This window comes from Amblyomma mixtum, chromosome 2, assembly GCF_055824585.1.
Source record: "Amblyomma mixtum isolate Tamu chromosome 2, ASM5582458v1, whole genome shotgun sequence".
Lineage (NCBI taxonomy): Eukaryota > Metazoa > Arthropoda > Arachnida > Ixodida > Ixodidae > Amblyomma > Amblyomma mixtum.
The window spans coordinates 242,961,209-242,983,294 of NC_143013.1; the positions used below are offsets into that span (position 1 = coordinate 242,961,209).

At 43.7% G+C, this 22,086-nt stretch overlaps 2 protein-coding genes across 3 annotated transcripts in view; one reads left to right on the forward strand and one right to left on the reverse strand.

Annotated features, from left to right (window-relative positions):
• LOC149363250 (protein-tyrosine sulfotransferase 1-like) overlaps positions 1 to 1,307 on the reverse strand; it is a 249,801-nt gene extending 248,494 nt beyond the window's left edge. The window contains exon 1 of the mRNA XM_089573398.1: positions 1,160 to 1,307. The gene's annotated coding sequence lies outside the window, so the exon portion shown is untranslated. The remainder of the gene's footprint in view (positions 1 to 1,159) is intronic.
• Positions 1,308 to 1,558: 251 nt separating this feature from the next.
• On the forward strand, positions 1,559 to 21,366 carry LOC149363252 (5-taurinomethyluridine-[tRNA] synthase subunit MTO1, mitochondrial). 2 transcript variants are annotated; one of them, XM_089573400.1, is made up of 17 exons: positions 1,560 to 1,847; positions 2,066 to 2,260; positions 3,057 to 3,152; positions 3,304 to 3,359; positions 4,896 to 5,049; positions 5,620 to 5,796; positions 6,499 to 6,611; positions 7,081 to 7,193; positions 7,865 to 7,942; positions 9,281 to 9,393; positions 11,641 to 11,771; positions 13,979 to 14,183; positions 16,671 to 16,833; positions 18,595 to 18,713; positions 20,111 to 20,207; positions 20,616 to 20,676; positions 21,188 to 21,366. In XM_089573400.1, exons 1-17 carry the CDS (start codon positions 1,826 to 1,828, stop codon positions 21,287 to 21,289), a joined length of 1,995 nt encoding a protein of 664 aa, XP_089429526.1. In that variant the 5' UTR covers positions 1,560 to 1,825; the 3' UTR covers positions 21,290 to 21,366. The 2 variants fall into 2 exon arrangements, with proteins under 2 accessions (XP_089429527.1, XP_089429526.1); XM_089573401.1 differs by lacking the exon at positions 2,066 to 2,260 and having other exon boundaries at positions 1,559 to 1,847.
• Positions 21,367 to 22,086: the final 720 nt, after the last annotated feature.

Below are 22,086 nucleotides of genomic sequence, written 5' to 3' on the forward strand. Positions count from 1 at the left end.
GCTCGAGATTACTCGAAAGCGGCCGATCAAACGATTCGGACTGCCGATTACACAAGAGTAGTTCTCCGGAAACGACTCCACGGGGCGTGCGTGGCGTACAAAGCTGATGTATGCGAAAGTTTCACGCATCAAGGAAAGAGAAAAAAAGTAATAAAGTTTTAAAAAGCAGCCGTGGCGCCTACATCATGGGACGACGGCAACGTGAAACGGGAAGAAAGAAAACGATAAAACTCAGAAGACAAAGAAATCACAGCCACATTCTCCAGACGTCAGCCAGCCAGCATTTGCACGTCAACTCGAAAAGAACTTGTTTCGGACGCGACCCGTTTTAACCTGACTCGCAACCCCACTGCACGAATACCGGAATTCCTAGTGGAACATCTACGCCAGCAAACGTAGACTCAAACTTTTCGTAAAACAATCAAAGGCTCTCTTCGAGAGATCGCACTCACGACGGATATAAACGAAAGTTGAATCGTCGTGCCGTTGCCGGGTAGCATGCCAAACGTGCACGCCGCAGTGTGATGCTGAATGAGCGACAGTTTCGGTTCCGCACACACTGAAACCGAACTACGAGGCGCAATGCGGCACGTTGTCAGTTTCGTTGCTGCTCACGCTGAAAGAGTGCGAAATTGGAGCCACCGACTTGTGACATTGTGTTCATTCAGGAGGTATTTATTCTCGGAGCCCACTGACCCGCAGCTGAGAACGGACACCTGAGGAGCTTCCCGAGATGCGGCACCCGTGTTTCTCTCGTTGTAGCCGCTTACAAACGCGCTCTGAGACAGCGATGAGACCAACTCTAGCCTTGCAAACCAGCACCTGACGGCGACGTCAACAAATCATTAACCCGATTTTTCTTCAAGGGTCCATCGGACCCCTCATTCAAGTTTGCCGGTCGCTAAACGCGGGGATGACGGGCGCCGAGGGGGCATTCGTTGCCTCCGCATTCCTGTCTCCCGAGAGTTTTCACAAGAACGCGAATAAGCTAAGATCTCCCCGCGGTACAGCTTTGTGACTGCGCTTAATTTTGAACGCGACCAAAGCATTTTCGACAGAACCGTTCTATTTTGTGGCCGCATTCGAACGAGAGCTACATCAGATCGGCGATGATCACCTGTCCCGCGGAGGCTGAAGCGGGATGAATTCGTGTACTCACCAGCCTTCAGGCCACACGCGGGGGTCAGCGACGAACAGTTCCTAGTTTGGCTTCGTTTCACGTCGACCTCGGCGACACAGTACCACGAAATCCCGCGACATTTTGCACCACGATTCGATCATGACAGCGGCCGAGCGTTCATCGCACTTCTCCATAAAACTGAACAGGAACTAAAACCGAAGGCTGCGCCATCTATTGTCGTCGTCAACAAGCTCAATTGAATAGTCGGCAACAAAACAGCAAAATCAACAATCTAGATACCCTCCGAATTTATTTGCATTTTATTTCACATTGTCATGTTATTTCTGAGTGTATTTTAAAATTGAAATTTTATTAGCACATGCGCATAATTTAGTAAGCCGCATTAATTTTGGTAGTACATAGCTTCTAACCTAGCAACACTGTAAACATTTCGCAAGACCATGCGGCACCATGCGGATGCGGCTATGCGCAAGGCATTTCGTCCGCTCTAACGTGGAAATGAATGAACTTCAGCGGTGTCGTTAGATTATCAGTTTAATTTGATCAGCATAACTTAATTTAGTACTCTGTCCAGGTCGTGCACGTGCTAAATGCCTGGACACGCCTTATATGAAGTGCAAACTCGTCCACTGTAATACTGTATAATGGTGGTAATTTCGTGTCTCTAATTCGAAACAAGTGATCATGCAGACTATTTGGAGGGCAGGCAAGTGTTCCCGATTGTTTCGGCGCAATAATAGCGGCATCCTCTCTTTAGTGAACTGCATAATCAGTGAACGATGTGTGTCTAGTAAACATTGCAAAGGCTTTGCTTTCCTTGCCGCAGAAAACATGTCCTTAACCGACTGTAACGTTGCTCTGAACACGCATATTTTGGAGCTGCACGATCCGTGTTTTCGTGAGTCTTATAAAACGACTCTGCAGGTGTCAGGAGTGCTTCTGCATCGCGCCAGGTTCCCAAGGCCGCTAACGCGCACCGAGCCGCACTGACCACCAACTCGAAGCATCAGTTCGACGTGATCGTCGTCGGTGGTGGCCATGCCGGCACTGAAGCTGCTGCTGCTTCGGCTCGCATGGGCTGCAACACTCTGCTACTCACTCATCGCTTCGACACCATTGGTAGAGTTGTCGATCTGTTTCCTCTCCCTTGAGAGACGCTAGAAATAACCGTTAGTTCGGAAGAACCCAACCTTAAATATGGCGGCGCGACTGCAGCGCCGGCTCGCCACCCTGGTGGAGAGTGGCTTCAACATTTGGTAGTTAGATGCGACCACCCTCGCTTCGAGGGCACCGCGTCAGGCCAGTTTGGCACGTCAGTCGGCTACAACTCAGGAATGAAGCAACAGATGCCCTCCAAACAATGACATCGATCTTGTGGAGCTGCGGTCAACCGCTTTACCCTTGGAAGCGCTCAGTGACAGCTCCGAGGCCTTTGAATTCTTTAAAGAGTTTGAATTATATCCATGAGCTAGTTTGGTTCTGGAGTTTTGTGATTACGTCCAGCAACTACTTGGTCTTAAGGTGGAATCAATTATAACATGTTGCACCTGCCTGCCTTTCCTTCTCTTTAGTTTCTTCCTCGCACCAAGTGGCCCACTACAACATTCGGTTAATTGGGCATGTGTCGGGTGCTAACAGCAGTAATGACAGGACTAAGCGAAGAGCAAACAACCACACAAGCATTGATGACCAGAAGCTGAATTTTATTCTTTAGTACATGCAATGACCAACGAATGGGAAGAACTGTCCATGTAAAGAACAGAATAACCAAAGAAATGAACTGCAAAAATGAAACAGTGTTGGTGAAATTAGCAACTTGCATGTCTCAAATATCAAGGAGATTGACAGAAAAAAATGAATGTTGTATGCTGCACTACTGTTGTGACTTACAGGTGTCCCATAATATATTTTTCAGGGGAGATGTCATGCAATCCCTCCTTCGGTGGCATTGGAAAGGGTCAGCTGATCAGGGAAGTTGATGCACTTGGGGGAGTCTGTGGCAAGATATGTGGTGAGTTGGTGCTTCACTTGGTATATTTTACTTTTGGCAAAGTAATTGAATACAAAATAATTGTCTGCTGGTATAACTGTTAAACGCAACATTGGAGCATATGCCTTTTTTTCCCCCTCTTTCCTCCCCCCTTCCCTTTTTGCTGTGACAGACTTGTCGGGAATCAGCTACACGGTACTGAACAAGAGCAAAGGACCAGCAGTCTGGGTAACATATGCTTCCTTTTGTTGTGAACCTTAGGGCATGATCATGCTGTACAGACTTATCTACAAAAGTAAAATGTTCTCTTACGCATTTTTTTCTCCAGATTTTTCTCTTACTTTTTTTTTTCAACATGAGCAGACATTTTTGGTTAGTTTCCACCAAGCGACTGCTTTACTAAATACAGCCACTCTTTTTAAATAGCCCTGGGCCGGGTTTGTAAATTTTAAATAAACAAGCCCAGTGCACGGAACAAGCAATTGTGATCATCTCTACAAAAATATTACAGCCATACACGCCCTTAAGGACGATAATTCAAATCAAAGCCCATTCATGCTGTTTACGACAAAAGCAATCTTCTTAATCACTCCACTGGCCCCTAAGGCTTTAGGGTGACGCTCCAGCAAACTGAATTTTATTGGTCTATTATTGTGAGTCACTAATGAATAATGTCTTGTCGCCTGCTAGTTGCCCTCACTCTCTTTCATTGCGCTGTACATTTCGGTACAAAAAACATACATCCTATTTTCTTTCCCTGGTCTATTATACCTCGATGTGGTACGGACACTACTCTCTTCTTTGTTTATTATTCACCCTGTTCATTTATTCCTATTCTATTGTGCACATGGATGCACCATCTCAGCAGAAAGGTGCTCGCGCATTTCCGTGCCCCTGCCCTCCAATACTGGTAATCGTGTTTCATGCATACCACAACACACCATGAGGCGCTGTCTCACCATGAAAGGCTCACACTGACATGCACATGAAAGTGCCATGTAAATACACACTGGAAAGCCAAAGGCAAGAAAAAAATACTTTGTGAGATAAGGCCATTACCTAGGCATCTGATGAATAACTCCGCACCTCTCCGTATACCCTTCTCCTCCCCATATACTCTGCACCTCTCCAATTTCGCTTTGCAAAGGCTTCCTGCCTGGACGTGTGAGAGAAACCAACTCAGAGAGAGCATGAAAGAGAGAAGCGAGGCGAAAGCAACTTGACTGCAGTGGCTGTAATCCTTATTAATTAGTCTCTTTCAAGAAAATTTTCCAGAAGCGTATTCAAGAGACACCGCCTAACAACTGCTGGAGTATAGCCAATTTTGGACCAGAGAGTGGTGGGGGCTTTTTAAGGCGAAAGCCTTTAATGGGTCATACTCGTGGCCATGACTCTGTCTGTCCATCCATTACATCTGAAGTGAAAGTCATAACTAGTCATTACTCATCACAAGTCATGACTAACTAGTCATTAACCAAATAGCCATCTCTAGTTAGTCATGTGTCATGACTAATTAGTCACAACTAACCAATCTAAATCGCCCCATAGCAGCCTTGTGTGCGCCTATGGCCGTCGTCTCTAATTCACAGATGCATCAACAGTAGCAGCCAAAGTTGCATGGAAAGGCTTTTGCAGTGTGCACTTTAGATCGTCAAAGTGTCCTCTGAATTTTTAAGAGACTTATGTGGAGGAAGTGAACAAAAACAGTAAATATGTTTGTGTTGTTATTCTCATTGTTCAAGTTCTTTGCATTTATGTACCCAGGGTCCCAGGGCACAAATAGACAGGGGCCTGTACAAAAAGCACATCCAGTATTACCTCAAGAACCAGAAAAACCTGACCATCCTTTGTGGTACTGTTGAAGATCTAGTTCTCCAGGAGACAGCAGGGGACTCACGCTGTGTGGGGATTGCTTTAGGTATTCAGACTGACCTCTTTTTCATAGTCCAGCTTGTTGACAGTTTATATCTTTCTACAAAGTGGGGCAACTCACTTTGTAACTTTGCATGTAGTGTAAAATCATTTTAAATCATTGATTTTAAGGATATGAAAATAATCTCCGAATTTTTCTTTTGCTATGCTTCAATCATTACATTTGATTCAGTATTCATTCTTCGTGCAAGACGGTTGCAAAAAATGGTTCCAGGTGCTTGGGATGAAGTAATTAAATATATAGGGGGGTTTTTATGAGTTTAGAGGGGGTACGAAAAGTTGTTTAGAAAGCTTGCACAAAATTAAACATCACACACAGCAGTGATTTTTTGCAACCGTGAACATCTTGCATCAAATCTACATTTTGTAGGCTCCTGTTAATGCAGCTAAGAACAGATTGTACGATGGCGTCTCTCATAGCCTGAGTCGCTTTGGGACGTCAAACCCCATATGCCAAACCAAACCAAACCGTTCCCTTCAGATAGCTTTTCAAACACTCTAGCAGTGGCAGTCAAGCTTGGTTCAGACTTGTCACAGTGTTAAATGCTTTTTCCAGATGACCATTCCATAGTTAATGCCCAGTGTGTTGTATTGACTACCGGAACATTCTTGCGAGGTCAAATCAACATTGGACTGGAGACATACCCAGCGGGGCGACTTGGAGACAAGCCAGCCATAGGCCTTGCTCATACACTGGAGAAGCTAGAGTTCAGGCTTGGACGGCTAAAAACAGGTATGTACCATACAAGCTTCTCTAGAAAATAAAACCCGTTGGCATTCTTTATTGTGAACCTACATTTTAATAAAATTATTCTTTTACATTTAATAGTTTCTTTATTTTAATGCTCATTTGCATGGTGCAGTTTATCACAAGCTTTTGAAGAGGCTCAGTCTACCTTGGTAACAGAACTGACTAGTTTAGTCTAATACCTTGCTGGACATTGCCATCCTAGGTGCTTGCTGCATACAGCATTTAATAATGAGAAAAGACTTCTAGTCCTCTTAGAAGATGTGCATTAAACTAATATTTCTTAATGTGATCATAATGCAAGAACGGTTACATTTGTTGTTAGGTTCAGACGAATGCTCACCAAAGAGGATGTATCAGCATGGAGGAATCCAAGTGGGGCTTGTATTGCATAGTTAATAAGCCTCAGTAAACTTCTTTTGAAAAATTTCTCTTGAAATACTTAGTATCACCGTTGCCTTTAACTGCCATCAGACATTGTTACTTTTCTATGCACATATATGGGTTTCTCGCAGAAACCTGGAAAACTTGAAAGTTAATGATGCACTTTTTCTTATTCTAAAATGCATGTAACACTGCTGATCATGCACATGGTGTTTTGAACTCTGTTCATTGCAAATTTTCTCGGTAGCTTCGCTGTCCTTTTCTTTCGGTGATAAGAGAACATTCTTTATGACTCCTCTGCAGGAACTCCTCCTAGGTTGGATGGGAGAACAATTGACTACAGTGGTCTCCATGTACAGCATGGTGACGTACCACCAGAACCATTCTCATTTAGCAACTCAAGGGTGTGGATAGAGGTTCGTTGTACTTGGTAATCATCTTCACAATGCCTCCTATGTTTCCTGCAAGAATTTTAATCTTAACACTCATGTTAGTGGTGCAATTCCTGCAAATTTATTATTTTTTTTTTTGCACCATTGTGCTTGCCTACTTATTTTTGCATTCTTGTGTGTTGATTCTGCCCCTATGTCATACCCTTGACCAAGGGCCTTTAGAAGTATGTTTAGTTTTAAAACATTTTTAAGACTGTTTCCATTTATTTTTGCCAGCTGCCACTATTAGCTTTAATTCTTGCAGGAACTGACACTCGGCTAACTGATAAGCATTTGATATTACTGGAGATTACCACTGTGAGTTGTTAGGTGGAAGCTACCATGTGCGTGGCTCCTCAGGCACTTTGAGTATTTATGTAGCACCGCTGTACTCTTCATTTCTTGTCTCTGGCAGTGCGCATTTTTGAGGCATTGATTTGTCTCCACTGTGCAGCCAGAAGACCAAATTCCCATGCACCTGACGCACACAACCCCGGAGGTGGACAGGCTTGTGCTTGATAACCTGCACCTGGATAGGCACGTCAAGGAGGAAGTGACCGGACCAAGGTATGCCTTGGCATATAAAATACTGTAAACAACTTAATTTTTGTGAGGATCTAGTTTTCTTGTTTTCTGTAAATCACAGACAGCTTGCGAGAAATAGGTCCCACAAATAATTCAGCGAAATATCGACTTATAGTGCAGCAAAACGATGACTGTGAGATATGGTTGTGAGATTGGGAAACTTGCAGACCATGGAGAGCAGGCACTAAGGGGTCTACCCCATCTGCTTCGCGAAATTTAGTGTTCGTGAAACATCCTTAAACTGTGGTATTAGCCGAATTTCGCAATATGTTGAGCTCGCAAAAAATTTAACAGATGCTTAGCACCTTGTGGTCACTGGCATTAAGTCATGGTGGTATGAACTGCACTACTTCATCAGAGATGGCAGGTAGTAGCTAGGAGTGTGTGGTTGTTGTTGGTAGGTTTTTATTGCCTCAAACTGGCTCAGCAGTTTAAGTATTGGGTGCTTGCCATCTTTCTAGGGTAGCTGTACTTGCTAGTTGGTGAAGCATAAGGTTGGAATACATTAGGAACATAGGAGAAAAGTATTGGTTACTAAGTAAACTAGGCCCATTTTCAAGCTTGCTCTTTATGACTTCCGACTGCAGTGGCATGGCTAAGTGAGAAACCTGAGCATGGATAAAAGAAAAGGCACATCACCCATTGTATTGCAGGTACTGCCCCTCCATAGAGTCCAAGGTCCTCCGTTTCAGGGGCCGCACTCACCAGGTCTGGCTGGAGCCAGAAGGCAAGTGTCAAACCTTGGCCCTGTTGTGCTTACTCTCGTGACGCACTTGCATGCACCAGAGTAGAGTGCTTAATGCAGAGGCAAGCTTCTCACTTCGTCAGAGGAGCGGTGGGCACAAATTGTCCGCCACAACTTTTCTTCACGCACCTTTCCAGTAGCCTCTGCCCTCCTTCATTATGCATGTTGCCTATTCTGGTTACTTCAAGGCCAATGTTTTAATATTTCCTGCAGGAAGTCTAAACAAGCTTATCACTATTCATTGACAGACGGAAGTAAACTAGCACCATATGTACTATCACACTCAGTGTGATCTACACCTCGCTAGCACCTGCCCGGGTGCTCGTGCGGTTTAGTTCTTACCGAACATGATAGTTCAAGTAGTTTCAAGTATGAAAGGAAACAAATTATCTGCATTCAACCAATGATTACTCCATAAGTATAGGTGAAAGTAACACTTTTAGTTTGCCAGCACTAGAGCCCCCACTCACTGATTTTGCTGATGTTTGTCTGGTTCCTTTGCGGCCTGGAAGAGCTGGGTGGCTGCATGCCACCCACCCGCATGGCAGGTGGGCAGCCACATAGGTCATGTGACCTTGTGACTCCATCACCACCTGCCCACCGGATTGTGAGCAAAATGCCCATTGTATCAGGTGGCAGTTAAACTAATGATTGGTCATGAGAGGTTGCTCACAAAGAGCAACCTGGGTCGCACAAGCCCCACCGCTGGGAGCACCTGCCATCGCAGGGCAGTGGCGCATCGCTTAAGCGCTGCACCACTGCACCAGGAGTGGTGTGAGGACTCCCAGCGATATATGAATGTAAAGTAGAGAATGCCCATTTCCATATATTTGGGTATTAACCCATCCACACTTTCGCATCATGCCCTTAAGGCTGTGTTTAAGTGCCTCAAGTTAAACCAAACACTACAACTAGTGCTAGCGTGCCTATGTCGCATTTGGCCTAACCAAGCTAAATCGTTTGTTGTTTCTTTCCATTGCTCTAGGTAGTTTTCTCACAGATGGATAATGCCCATGAGATATCGTCAACTTCAGGTTATGATGAAGGAGAACAGAATTTGCTCTTGTGTGGAAGCTGACTGTTTACTGACTGTTTATTTTCATATCGGACGTACAATCTTGGTCAAATGTATTCAGGCCAAAGGCTTTTTGCTTGAGCCGCAGAATGGAACCATCACGGCACCATTAAAAACCAAATGACCTTGAAGTTCGGGAAGAAGGCTTCTTCTCGTGGTAGAGAAGCTTGCTGCTTAGCGTGTAGTTTGAGTGCTCCGCTGCACGGAGCATTCAAGGGACATTCCAGTGCTGTCTTTCTCTGCAGGCAGGGAAACCCACATCGTCTACCCAAATGGAATCTCGTGCACCTTACCCGCTGATGTGCAGCAGAAGTTGGTTCGCTGCATGCCTGGCTGCCACAATGTGGAAATGATCAAGCCAGGTGGGAGGAGTAGCCACTGAGCTTGCTCCTACAGCTCCTTACATTGATGGTTATTAATGTCTACAAAATGCAAATGCATCTTGAATCCTTCTTCCTCAAAAAAAGAAAAAAAGAATATATGATGACAAGAGCCAGCTCTGGTTGTCTGTCACTAGTGGGCAGATTTTCTTGACCCTCGGTCAGTTTTTTTAGGGACCATTAATATTCACTGTCCACTATAATAGAAGAGGAATTTAAAACCAAGACTTATGGTAATCAGAAATGTGCAGAACTAATACCCACCTGCGTAATGTAGAACTATCTACTCCTTAACTGCTAGAACAGGATATAAGATTTTTTTTAAGCTTAGTCCTGCTCTAAACAACCTGTACAAAAAAGGGTTGTTTTGAGCAAGACTGAACATTTAAAGAAACAATGGTAAGGTTTCAACGTAGTGAAACCGAGTAGACATGCGAAACCACCTGTTTAGCCTGATTGGCTTGTGGTTTTGCTTTTCTGGGTCGGCACATCTGAAGACGATATTAGGCTCAAGTTAAGCTCCTATTGAGGTTAAGCTCATCTGATCTATTCATGCTGCGGATAGAAGTTGATGAACACGACAGTGTGCAATGCACAGCGTGAGAGTGTGTTGCAGTTTAACACGAGGCATGGTCGGCTGCGACTGTAGCATTGTGCTCTCGTGTAGTGGTCAGCAAAGCTGATCTGTTTGCATCGCCACGAGTTCGAATCCCAGTCACGGCAGTATTTATTTATTTAAGGTCAAAGTCAACGTCAAGGCTTCAGCGATGGCCCAGCTTTTGTAGCTTTGGTCGTGCGTGAAGTAGAGCTTTTATTCTTAAAAGGGCACATTCTATGAAGATTCAGTGAGTGCAGAATTGTTGGAAGGTGACTTGAACAGGTTGTAATGTTTTTATAAAGAAACCAGATTAGTTACTTCAAAAAAGCAACTGAAGTGGCCGTCTTTCAGTACACTGAACAACTCGTGCATTGAATAGTTCATACTAAAGTTAAAGGTGCACTGAAGAGGAATCTGAACTCGTCTTTTTGCCGCGGGAACTCGTTCTACACGTTCCTAGCATTCTTAGAAACTTCGACTTATTGCCCTGTGTGGCCGATTTCCCTAATTAAATCGAATTAACATCCTGCTCCCGCCTTTATTTTTTTAATTCTCCCCGTACGGTGGGCGGAGTCGACCAATGCCTGGAGTGCCTGTCAGCCAGCTCCGTGGATGCTTTGCTTTCGCTTTATTTTGTTTTTTAGGTTTCTGTGAATAAATAGTTTCATTTGCAGGTAATATAGCCGCAAAATAAGCCCGAAGAAATAAAAATGCACGCGGACTATTTTCTTTTACGGATTACTACTGAAGCTGTTTCATGCTGTTTATTACTCAACTGTTCGGGTTGAACGCGAAAGGTATGTGCAGGAGCCTTTTTATAGATCCAACCGTGTTGACCATGTTTTTAAAGTCCGCGAATTCACGGCAAAAACTGAATTGTTTAAAATGTCTTTCTTTCCGAAAACCATTAGAGAATGGAACAGACTACCGAGCGATGTTGTGAGTGTGACATCAAATGATGCGTTCTTTCGTTCTTTAATGATGTGATGCGATTGTGATGTGTTCTTTTGAAGTGAGATGTACATGGTGAAAGTTTTATGCTTGTAACTCTGCCTGCGAGCGGAGGTGTCATGTGTGCTTCTTTGTTGTACATTGCACCCCCCCCACTGTAATGCCACGGCGCTGTGGGTTCCTTACTAAATAAATAAAATAAATATTACTCCGCCGATGGCAGAGCGGCAAGCCGCCACGGGACTGGGTGAAAGGCACTCCAGGCGTTAGTCGACTCCGCCCACCGTACGGGGAGAATTAAAAAAAAAAAGGCAGGAGCCGGACGTTAATTCGATTTAATTAGGGAAATCGGCCACACAGGGCAATAATTCGAAGCTTCTAAGAATGCTTGGAACGTGCAGATTGAGTTCCCGTGGCAAAAGGACGAGTTCAGATTCCTCTTCACTGCACGTTTAACAATGAGAAGTTGAATAATTTACCTCTGTTAATTAGCAAACCAGGAACATTTTAAATGCATGCTGACCTGGTCAACACAACCCTGCAGGAGCTAATCTTCATAGGTTGCATTGTTGCTCAAGCTGAAACACCCTGTATGTTGCCTCGGACAAGTTTAGGAATGAAAAGAGGTCTGTGTCTTGTGCTGTGTGCTAGAGAATGGACCCTGGCTCTGTTTCTTGCAGGGTATGGTGTCGAGTATGACTTCATCGACCCACGGCAGATCAAGCCCACGTTGGAGACCAAGGTGGTTCCAGGCCTCTTCCTGGCTGGTCAAATCAACGGTACAACTGGCTACGAAGAGGCTGCTTCTCAGGTGAGCAATAAAGAGCTTTTCTAGTGGCTTTAAACCACTAAGAAAGGTTACTTTACATCTAAAGTGGATTCTGTTTTACTTGAGCAGGACAGAGCACGGCATGAAGGTGCTATTTGATTCACTGTTGATTGTTGATTGGTTCTTGGAAAGCATGTGCATAGTTAGCATGTGACGCGAATCAGGTGTGTCACTGCTGACTCATGCCATGTGCTACTTCACAGTGTGCCGGCATCTCATCCTTCACGTGGGCACCGTTTCTGATTTTCTGCGCCATAACTTTTCATGACTGTTGTCCGTAACAACTTACACAACTGTTTCTCATCAGGCATAGCCATCTAGCAATAAGTTTTGCATCCAAGAAAGAAACTGGCTACAAAAATTTTTCTAACCTGTTGATGGATATAAAAAAAATCCTCATTTTTAGACAGTGCAATACATGATAAGATAAGAACCTTGCTATGTTGATTCCTTATGTAACCTGAGTCCTTGCATATTTGTAACAGAAGAGCTTATTTCTTTTTTATTTTCATGTATGTGAAACGTCTGTGGATGTGTTTTAAGGCTTCTGATTCTCCTTTCTTTTTCTGGCTTCATTTTGCGTTACGAAGAGGATGGTTGTTACTCGTTGTCAGCATTCATAGATAATAGGCGTACCATATTTTCTGGTATATAACTGGCTCTCTTTTTTTTTGTGAATTTTTCGCTGGTACTTTTTATACCAGTGTGATGTATATACAACCAAAAATGACCCGCAACTGCGCACCATGTTTGGTATGTAGAAGAGGAAAAAATTGTGTTATTTTTAGAATGTTATCGTGGGTACAATCACACAATCTGGCTGTGGCCAGACTGAATACGACAGCCGCTGCATGCTTTCTGGCTGCGTTCTCGAAAGCTTGGTTTAGGTGTCAGTTCCATCAGCATCATTTCCATTTGTTTCTGCACACCGCGTGTTATTCTTGCATGATGCCGCCTGTGATTTGGAGGAGCTGTGATGCGAAATTCAAGTTGCACATAACTGAACACTAAGTGATGAGAACTGGGTAGCAGGGAGACAGTTCAAAGCAGGCAGAGAAATTAGTCGAGGCTACCGCAAAAACGCTCCGGGCGATGAAGCCTACAATGAAGGCACACCGTGGGAAGAGGGTGTGCTAGCGAGAGCTCGAGAATTATCTGCACACAGCAGCTGCCGCAGCAGTGTATTTTGATTGCAGTGTCTGACCAAAGAGGAATTTGGTGGTGAAAGCATATTGACCAGCATGGAAACTTGGCCAGGCTGGTGGCAACTCACGAATGCTAAAAGACAGTGTACCACGAAAGTATGTCTTGTGGCTGTTATCTATATTACAACCAGTCCATTTACTACGAACATCCGGATATAATGAACGAGCAGTGCTTGACAGTCTTGCTTGCTATATCCGGCTCGACTTAGGTGATTTCTTAATCTGGCAACCTGATGATGCTGCATACAGTAAGAGTATTTCATAAGTTGTTTCAGCATTGAACTAGCTAGCATGGCTAAGTGCTGCCCTGTGAGAATCTTCATGTCAACATATACTCAAAGTGGTGGTGCCAGTGGATCTAAACTTAACTACGCAGTCATTTCATAAGCAACTGCCATCACTTTTTCCTTTCAAGCACTGGGGAATTTCATCATGCTGTTTTTTGCTGTCTCCTTATGTCTGATGCTGAAGGAACCAGTGGGAACAGGTGCTCACACTGTCATGTCACAGAATAGTTGTTCATATTGTCACGTAGTGGTGACTGCATTCTGGCGAACAGGAAAACAGCGAGAATGGCTTCTAAACGAAACTCTTTATTTGGGCTGACTTGTGCCCGCAAAAACTAAATCACTCAGCAGCGGCGTAGCAACGAGCGTGCTCGGCGGTCATCAAACAGAATGCCGGCCGCTCTTGGCCATGCTCTTTTTAAAGCTGATAGCGAATTTTCGGGATAAAGCTTGGAAAGTTACTAGAACATTCTCGAACAACGTAGAATCGGCTCCGCCTGGATGCAATCAATCGAGATAAATTTAGGCGCGTCTTGCATCCTAAACAAAGCGATAAAGCGGCGTGCCGGCAGCGTTGAACAATGAACAAACAAACACTACAAACATTCGTGCCAATGTTCACTTCTCTTGGGTCCAGTGCAATGCTGGCATGAATTGATCGCTTGTGCCGTCACTGTCCTTGTTCCTGCTCCCTCAGGGCATTGTGGCCGGTGTGAATGCAGCCTGCAAGGTGCTGGGCCACGATCCACTGATCATCACGCGCCAAGAGGGCTACATCGGGGTGCTCATCGATGACCTCACCACGCACGGCACCCAGGAGCCCTACCGCATGTTCACCAGCAGGGCCGAGTACAGGCTCAGCCTCAGGCCGGACAACGCTGACACTCGGCTCACGGAGAAAGGTATACTGCGATTGGGCAAAGGCTTCCATGGACAAAGTTAATTTTTTGTCCTACATTCACACGCTGCACTGTACAGTGCATGTGAAGTGTACACAGTAAATTATCATGCTCCACTGTACATTTCATGTACACTACAGTGTACAGGCGCAGACAAAAGTAAACAGAGCACGCAACTGTCTTCGAATATATTTCACGCGTCACCTAATTGAAATTTCCAGCAGTGGTGCACGCATGCTGGTAGCGGAGGTTGGCGGGCTTTCTTGTAGGCAAACAACGCTTCTTCATTACCAATGGAGAAAGCATGATTGCACTTCGAACGCAGTAGCATGCTCCGTTTACTTATGGCCGCGCCTGTACCTTTAGCTCTCTATGAACACAGTTGACATCGGGTGTCAGGTTCATACACATTGTGAGTTAATTATTGCAATTGGACAGGAATGTCGGTATCCCTTCAGGCTTGCCTCAGGCTTTGTTTTTAATGGGATAGCATTACTACTCCCTTCTTTGCAAAATCTCTCCATCTGGTGTTGTGTGATGCCGCTGAGTGAAATGGGGAGAGGAGGGTTGGGGAGTAGAAAGGAGGAAAGCACTGTCAGAACATAGAGAATGTAGAGAATGGTAAGTGGAAAGGAGGACAGTGACACCCACTGCCAGGTGCATGGGTTCCATGTGTCGATGCTACGCGATGTCAATGCTTGTTGAAGATCCCCAGGTGGGCGAAATTATTCTGAAACCCTCTGCTACGGTACCTCTTCCTTCTTTCACTCCCACCTCAGGCCCTTCCCTCACCGCATGGTTGAGACGTCTGCCAAGAAATGAGGCAGTTATTGTGCCTTTAATTTCCTCAAATCTGATCCTTTTTTTTTTTCTGGAAAGGATGCACAGTGCATGGAGAACACATGTACAGTCAGACCAGAATGAAACACAAACACGCGTAGGCCGTACTTTTCTACTTTGCTGCAGGATATTCCTTAACAACTGGTTTATGAATGTGTACTTTGGTACACCTTTTGCCGAGAAATATGAACCAGGTTAGTTGTATACTGCAACTGATAGTACAAAGGTAAAATATCTTGTTTTGTCCACAGACACTGTTCATGTTTCATTCCGGCCTGACTGTGCATGACATGCCACATGGTAATGCATACTCCTGCCGCATGAATCGCATTGATTGTCTGTGTTATTTTTTTTTGTCTCACCAAACCTGTGGTATGCCCTGCAGAACTATAATGGATTGAAATATATTTGAGCATTGAAGTACATACAGCAGGCTTCCTGTAATTAGAGCTTAGGTTTGAAAATATTTACTGGTTCATTCTTCAGGGATAAAACTTAGGTTGTATATTCTTGGCAGTCACCGGGTACTTTTTTTTTTACTTCCTAATTAACTGTGTTTTTAGATGCGAATGACAACTTATCATTCAGGCCACTTCCACTTATGCGATGGAAGATAAAGTCATAGTGCACGAATTGAAACTCCAAACAACGCAGTTACTGGGAAGGTAATTTCATTCTAATGCTTCCTTCCCCGCATTGTACCAAGCACACAAAATCTCAAGGGCATCTGAGATCAGCCACTGTGGCTTGTCATAGCAGTGGCCACGAGGCGCGGGATTTAGAAAGCAAGTGCTCAGTCTACAGGCATTCTGATTTTTTTTTTTTTCACCACTTTGTTCAGAGCATGAAAGATATCTGCACGATAAATGCTGTTGCAGCAGTGACACCTTAAAGAATTTATAGGTAACCAAGACTTCTTACATATTTCACATTTTCTTGAAGTTAGTCATTTATTTTTAGTGAAATTGTTAGTTATTAAAAAATAAAGAAATATTCCTAAGTGGATCTAACTACCTCCAATAGTGCCTCTTCGGTTTTATTCTTGCAGAGCTGGATGTGCATGAGGGAGTCATTAAGTGAGTGGTTGTTTAGATAAATCCGAATAATTAAGTGCCGTAGCTGATTGCATACTTGCAGTAGCGGTCTAGTTTCCAGTCACCTGGAATGGAAAATGAACAGCGAATGGCTCTGTTTCTTTAATGTTCCTCTTGCTTTGATGTGGCACACATCTGTATTTGAGAACTGAGTTGCGTTTTTTGGCTTCTTGCTTTTTTATATAAATTGTTGTACGGTGTCTTGTGCATCGTTTTCCTTTTTGTTCTTCTGGGGACTTAGCAAGTTTACGTAATTGACATGAACCGATTTGTTTCAGTTAGAAAACAGAATTTTATGAGAAGAAAACTCTATTTAATAGTTGGCTTTATCAGAGACTCAATGTTCAGAATCTTGGTACCTTTGTTCTTAGTCCTGGATCTTGCTTTATAAGTTTAACTAAAATTGGCTAGACTCCAAAAGCTGTCGCTAGAGTCAGCCACACAGGCCTGAAGGTAGGGAGAGATTGTTGGTGTCACTGGGAAAAGATTTTTTTTTTGTATTCTTGCTCTGCTTCATTACAGCAAGAAACAAATGCCTTTGCTCTGCCACTTGCAGGATACAAGGTGGGCTGTGTTTCTGAGGAGGAGTACAGGAGAGCATGCAGCATGAGGAGATCCCTCACAGATGCGCAGAACCTCCTGAGTGCAGAAATCAAGCCCGCGCACCACTGGAGAACCCTGCTAGGACTGCCTGAATCAAGAAACCCCACACAGAAAAGGTACAACTGTTTGTTTTGTAGCCTCTCATGAGCTGCATGTGGTATCTCCTAAGGGGATGTGAAACAAATGTTTGTGGCACTCTGAAAGTTCTCATAGTGAGGCTACTTTTGTTGAGTCTGTCTTTTTGTCTGAAGTTTTGTTGCGTTAGCAACACTATGCCGGGTTTTCGCCTCGTCGCGTAGCCGGTGGCCGGTAGGCACGAATGGCCTTGAACAGTCGTTGCCTAGCAACTCCGCCAGATGGCGTCGTCGTCGTCGGCGCCGCTGCCACACGCGTAGTCTTGCTCCCGCCAGATGCATGCTTTCCGCCGAGGTAGAGGGTGAGGATGTGGCTCTTCGCGGGGATATATGCGCACTTCGCCTCGGTGGAATCTTGTCGTTATGGAGAGCACTAAAGAGAAGCAATGGCGACAGGACCAGGCTGGAAAGAGACAACGCGCTCGAGAGACAGCAGAAGAACGCACTGCACAACTCGAAAAGCGTCGCAGCTAACGCAACTGACCGTGCTTAGCCACAACTAAACCACGCCTAATTTTTTTCTTCTCTTTGTAGCATTGATAGTATGCTTGGAGGTGTTGCTTGTAGAAATCCTGTGTGAGCCGTGCGCTGTTGTGGACCTAACACAGTGACTCAGTGGCTGTGCGGTTTGGGCACTGAGTGCACGGTCACTCGATTGAATGCCTTACCACTCCCATTACTTTGTAGAGACCGACAACTGACCAAAATGTGTAGTGAGATTGCGACGGAATTCAAAAGACGTTGCATCGTATTGTAAGAATCGAGCACTGTGATGTCAAAGAAACAAGGATTTATATTTTTAATTTGGCATTGAAAATTGCATGAAACAAGCTGAAGTTACATCATGTGGTGAAACCTTGGCATCATTGATGTATCCCACCATGTGACCATATCTTGGTAGAATATTAACCATATGTTTTTAAGTGTATTGTGTCTGTCATATTTTATTATAGTTAACACTCTCTCTAGCGCGCACTTCAATGAAAAGTTGTGCTCCATTCACATCGTTGATGAAGCGCTTTGAGCTTCTTTTCTGCATTTCATAGTTGAAGCATTAATTTCACAGTCTACTAAATTAGCTGTACATCACTGTTCCATAGCAGCTTTAGATGTGGAAACTCAGATGTACACCACACTGCACTGAAATTGTTTATTTGCTGTCTGGCAGCTGGCACTGCATTAGTTTTTGAATCCGTCACTTTTGCCGACACACAACCACTATGGCGCTTGCTGATAATGGTTTCGTGCATCAGGATACATAAAATGAGCGCATCCACTGATCGGAAAATTCTCAGTGAAACTCCTCTGTTTCTAACAAAACCGTTGCGAAATTGGGCACCGTCGGCGCTAAATTTTTTGTTGCTCTAGAAAAAACTGGATTCTTAAAATTCAGTTGTTTTCTTTTGAAAAATCTTTGAGTAAAAGTCCTTAGTGTTAACATTACGAAGGGGGCTAGTTAGTATGGAGTAATTACTGGAAACTGCACCTAAAAGATACAAGCACAGTTTCCAGTAATTACGACCTTGGGAGCTTTTCATTGTAGAGAAAATGAGGAAGGAAAGTCCAGGAGGTTCGACCAAGCTGGCAGGTTGGTAGATGTCATTGAAGAATGTGCAGATTAAGACATGTTATTGATCCATTATGAAACATTACACTTGCATTTCAAGTGGATCTCTCTATTTCAAGGTCACACTAATTCACCTTTTTTTCTCTATGCTCTTGCTCTTGCATGTGTGGAGATAGTGCCCTGGAAGTGCTGTCCTACCCTGACGTCAGCGTAGACAGCATCGTGGACCTGTTCCTGCCACAGCTTGGAGATCTTGCATCTAGCCCAGCCTTCAAGAGGAGGCTCAAAATAGAAGGTGCTGGAAATACTGCACGGGCGCACTTTTCACTGGGCACCGTGTTTTTGTTGCCTAAGATAAAAGTGATGCTGGCACTCTGTGTTTGATCTGAAGGAGAGATCCTGAAAAAACTTTTTAGTGCCAGAAGGTCTTCGAGTATAGATAAAAACTGATTAGTGCTGTCATCACAGCAAGAGGCAGCCTTTAGCCTATCATGGACAATAAGGCCATTGCCACTTAGTTGCCAGAGTTTAAAAAAAGTGTGTATGTGCACATACATATTGTTCGTTTAGACTTCTCACTTTTTGGTGCTTTTACCTTGCAGAGACATAGTTCGCACTTCATTTGAGCTGCATTAAAGGTGTTGTTTGTAGCTTCATTGCAAAATCACAAGACGCTATGAAAGGTGTTGGTCAAAAATTGGTTTAAATCATTTTTTGAGGAAAGGAATTGGTGCAGTAACTGTCTCATAACTTGGTGGACCCCCCCCCCCCCCCCCCTCTCTCTCCTCTTAAGGGAAGGGACGAAGGTGGTAGTGAGATAAGAAAGGGATGAAGAGGTGAATAATTTTGGCCACTTGGGGATCCTGAGCATTCACTGACATTGCACAGCACACAGGTGCCTTTTGCGTTTCGCCTCCATCGAAACGCTTCCGCTGCAGCCGGGTTCGAATCCGGGAACTTCGGCTGGGTAGCCGAGCGCCCTAATCACTGAACCTCCGCGGCGGGTAAAAGTGTTGGTGCCACCACCATTTTGGAGGAGCAGTACTGAAAAGTTACCCTTCTGCTGCCTTTTTGTCTGACCACCATCTCCTGACAGCATGCCAAGTCACAGTTGTGGTCATAGGAATAGAGCTAGGTATTCTGTGCTTTAGCTCCATGTGATAAAACAGATCATAAAATGCCTCTGCATTTTTATTGCAAGTAAACTTGAGGTTCGGATAAGTGAGTACAAACTCTAAGCAGTATATGTAATGCTCACTGAATGGTTACTGTATTGCAAACATTATTATTGTATGTTCACTGCAGTATCATCTTGCTTGTGCCAAAAATCACACCAATTTCATCTGCGGTTGCTCTTGCATAACTGTAGTAGGCAGCAGTAATTCAGATGTTGCTGGAAAAAACTTGGTGCTGGTCTAGTAAACAAGAGGCACTTGCCACCTCTATTCATTGAGCTAAGTTTGGCAGGGATGGCTTTTATGTAGCGCTTGGAATATGCCAGCTGCTATAACTTGCAATACTTACAGACTGACAAGTATCCAGCCTCATTTTGTTGTTGTTCACGCTGCCATTTCTATGACTTGGCTTTGAGTTCTACTCTGTCGAAACGAAATAGTGACTCCAACTTTCTCAACGTTTATGTGGTACACTGAAGTCATGTAATTTTCTTGCTTGTTTATTTTTCCCTTACAGCTACGTACGCACACCTTGTAGCTTTGCAGCAAAAAGAGATCCTTGAACTTGAGGAAGGAGAAGCACTGCAGCTTCCACCTGACATCGACTACAGCGAGTGAGTTGACGCAGTGTTGTGCCCCTTTAGAGCTTCGTCCAGAGCCTATCAGATATGTCATATCAATGCCTGTTCGTTTGCTGTTTAGCACCTTCACCTATCTTTCCTGTTATATATCTGTACAGAAAGTAAGGGACAGGTTTTTATATAGTTACAATATAGTTAGTCCCTGTGTATTATAGATGCAAAATATCTTTGGAAGCGTCTTGTTGAAGCTAAACATTGTGCAGATTCTTAACAGTGGGTGATATCTGTGTTTGTCATGTCATGAATCATGTGAAGCGATTTCTTGTGGCGTTTTTTTTTTTTTTTTGCGCATGCTTATGTGTAGCTAGCATGAAATCTCAAATCCATCCTTTACACACACACATTATGTTTGAACTACAAATGTTCTTCTTATTCCCATAGTCCTTCGCTAAACCTATCCAATGAGGTTAGATCAAAGCTGGAAGAGGCAAGGCCAACAACGGTGAGCATTAATAACTTTTGTTACAAGTTGCTTATAAGATGCCTGTGACTCGTGCCCGCTAGGTATAAAAAAATGCTTGCCCAAAACATGCACTTGCAAGTGTTTTGTCTCTGTTTTATTTTATTACGTATTTTTTTTGGGGGGGGGGTGTTCGTTCTTTCCTTTCGTTGCCTGCCAGACATATCTCAAATTGATTAATGTACATCTTGTGCGTGAGATCAGTTATGAGATTTCTCAATAATTAAATCCTGGATGTTCAGCATGCCTGTACATTTCTTTCTTGCTTGAAGAATGACCCCCAATATATATATTGGGGGTCATTCTTTTCTTCCATTGACTGCCAGCTAGACATATGTCAAATTGATTAATGTACGTCTTGCACATGAAATCAGTTATGAGCTTTCTCAATAATTAAATCCTGGATGTACATTTTGTACAGGATGTACACCTGTACAATTTTTGTGTGCTTAGTATTTTACACGTGGATTCTACTTTTATCCTCCTCTCTCAGGTGGGAGCTGCTAGCAGAATACCTGGTGTGACACCAGTAGCTGTGCTGATTCTGTTGCGGCTTGCAAAGCAGAAAGATGAATTGTCATCTGTTGCACTCTGAAAACACTGAGCTGATAAGTGTCACTGTACAGAAAAGTAATAAAAAAATATTTATATTTGGGAAGCTGATTTAAACAACTTGGTGCGTGATCAGCGTGAATGCTCATCGTCTACATCACTTGTTCGCACTCACTCACCATTTCACAGTTCTCTTTTTTTTATGCATGCGTATGCTCAGATCGATTTGGACACATAGACCTAATTGTCAGCACTTGATAATTTGACTCTTTTAACTTTCCACTTTTGTAAATTTGTGTAATACGGCTTAGTTCATTCGTATGGCATCTTACTGATAAGCAAAGACATTTAAAAATCCTATCGAGTCAGCCAGTTCCTGTGCAAAATGTTTAGAAAAGCTCTGGGAGTGTCACCAGGGCTTTTTTTTTAATATTTATTTTGTGCAGCATCACCAGTGCTCTGTAAACACGGGTCATCAGTACTTCATTATCAACTAAAGATGTGTCAAGTTTAGTTTGCATGCTTGCTGGATTAATATAGTTTAAAAATATTTGCTTATCTCTGCAGCTATTTACTTCCCCTCACTGATCATTCAGTTTTTACCAACGGCGTCCCAGACTAGGGACCCGGTCAGCCTTCCCTTCAACTAAGGCATTGCGGCTTTCAATAAATGTTTTCATCATCATCATCTTCAAGGTAGCGCCAAACTTAAGGTCACTCCATAAAACCATGAAATATGATATTCAGTTTGTCTGTTCTACATCTGTTTGTGAGTGTACAAGGCTTTCAAGAAATAAAAAAAACTCTTAAGCATTCACCTGGTTGAATTGATGGCGAGGT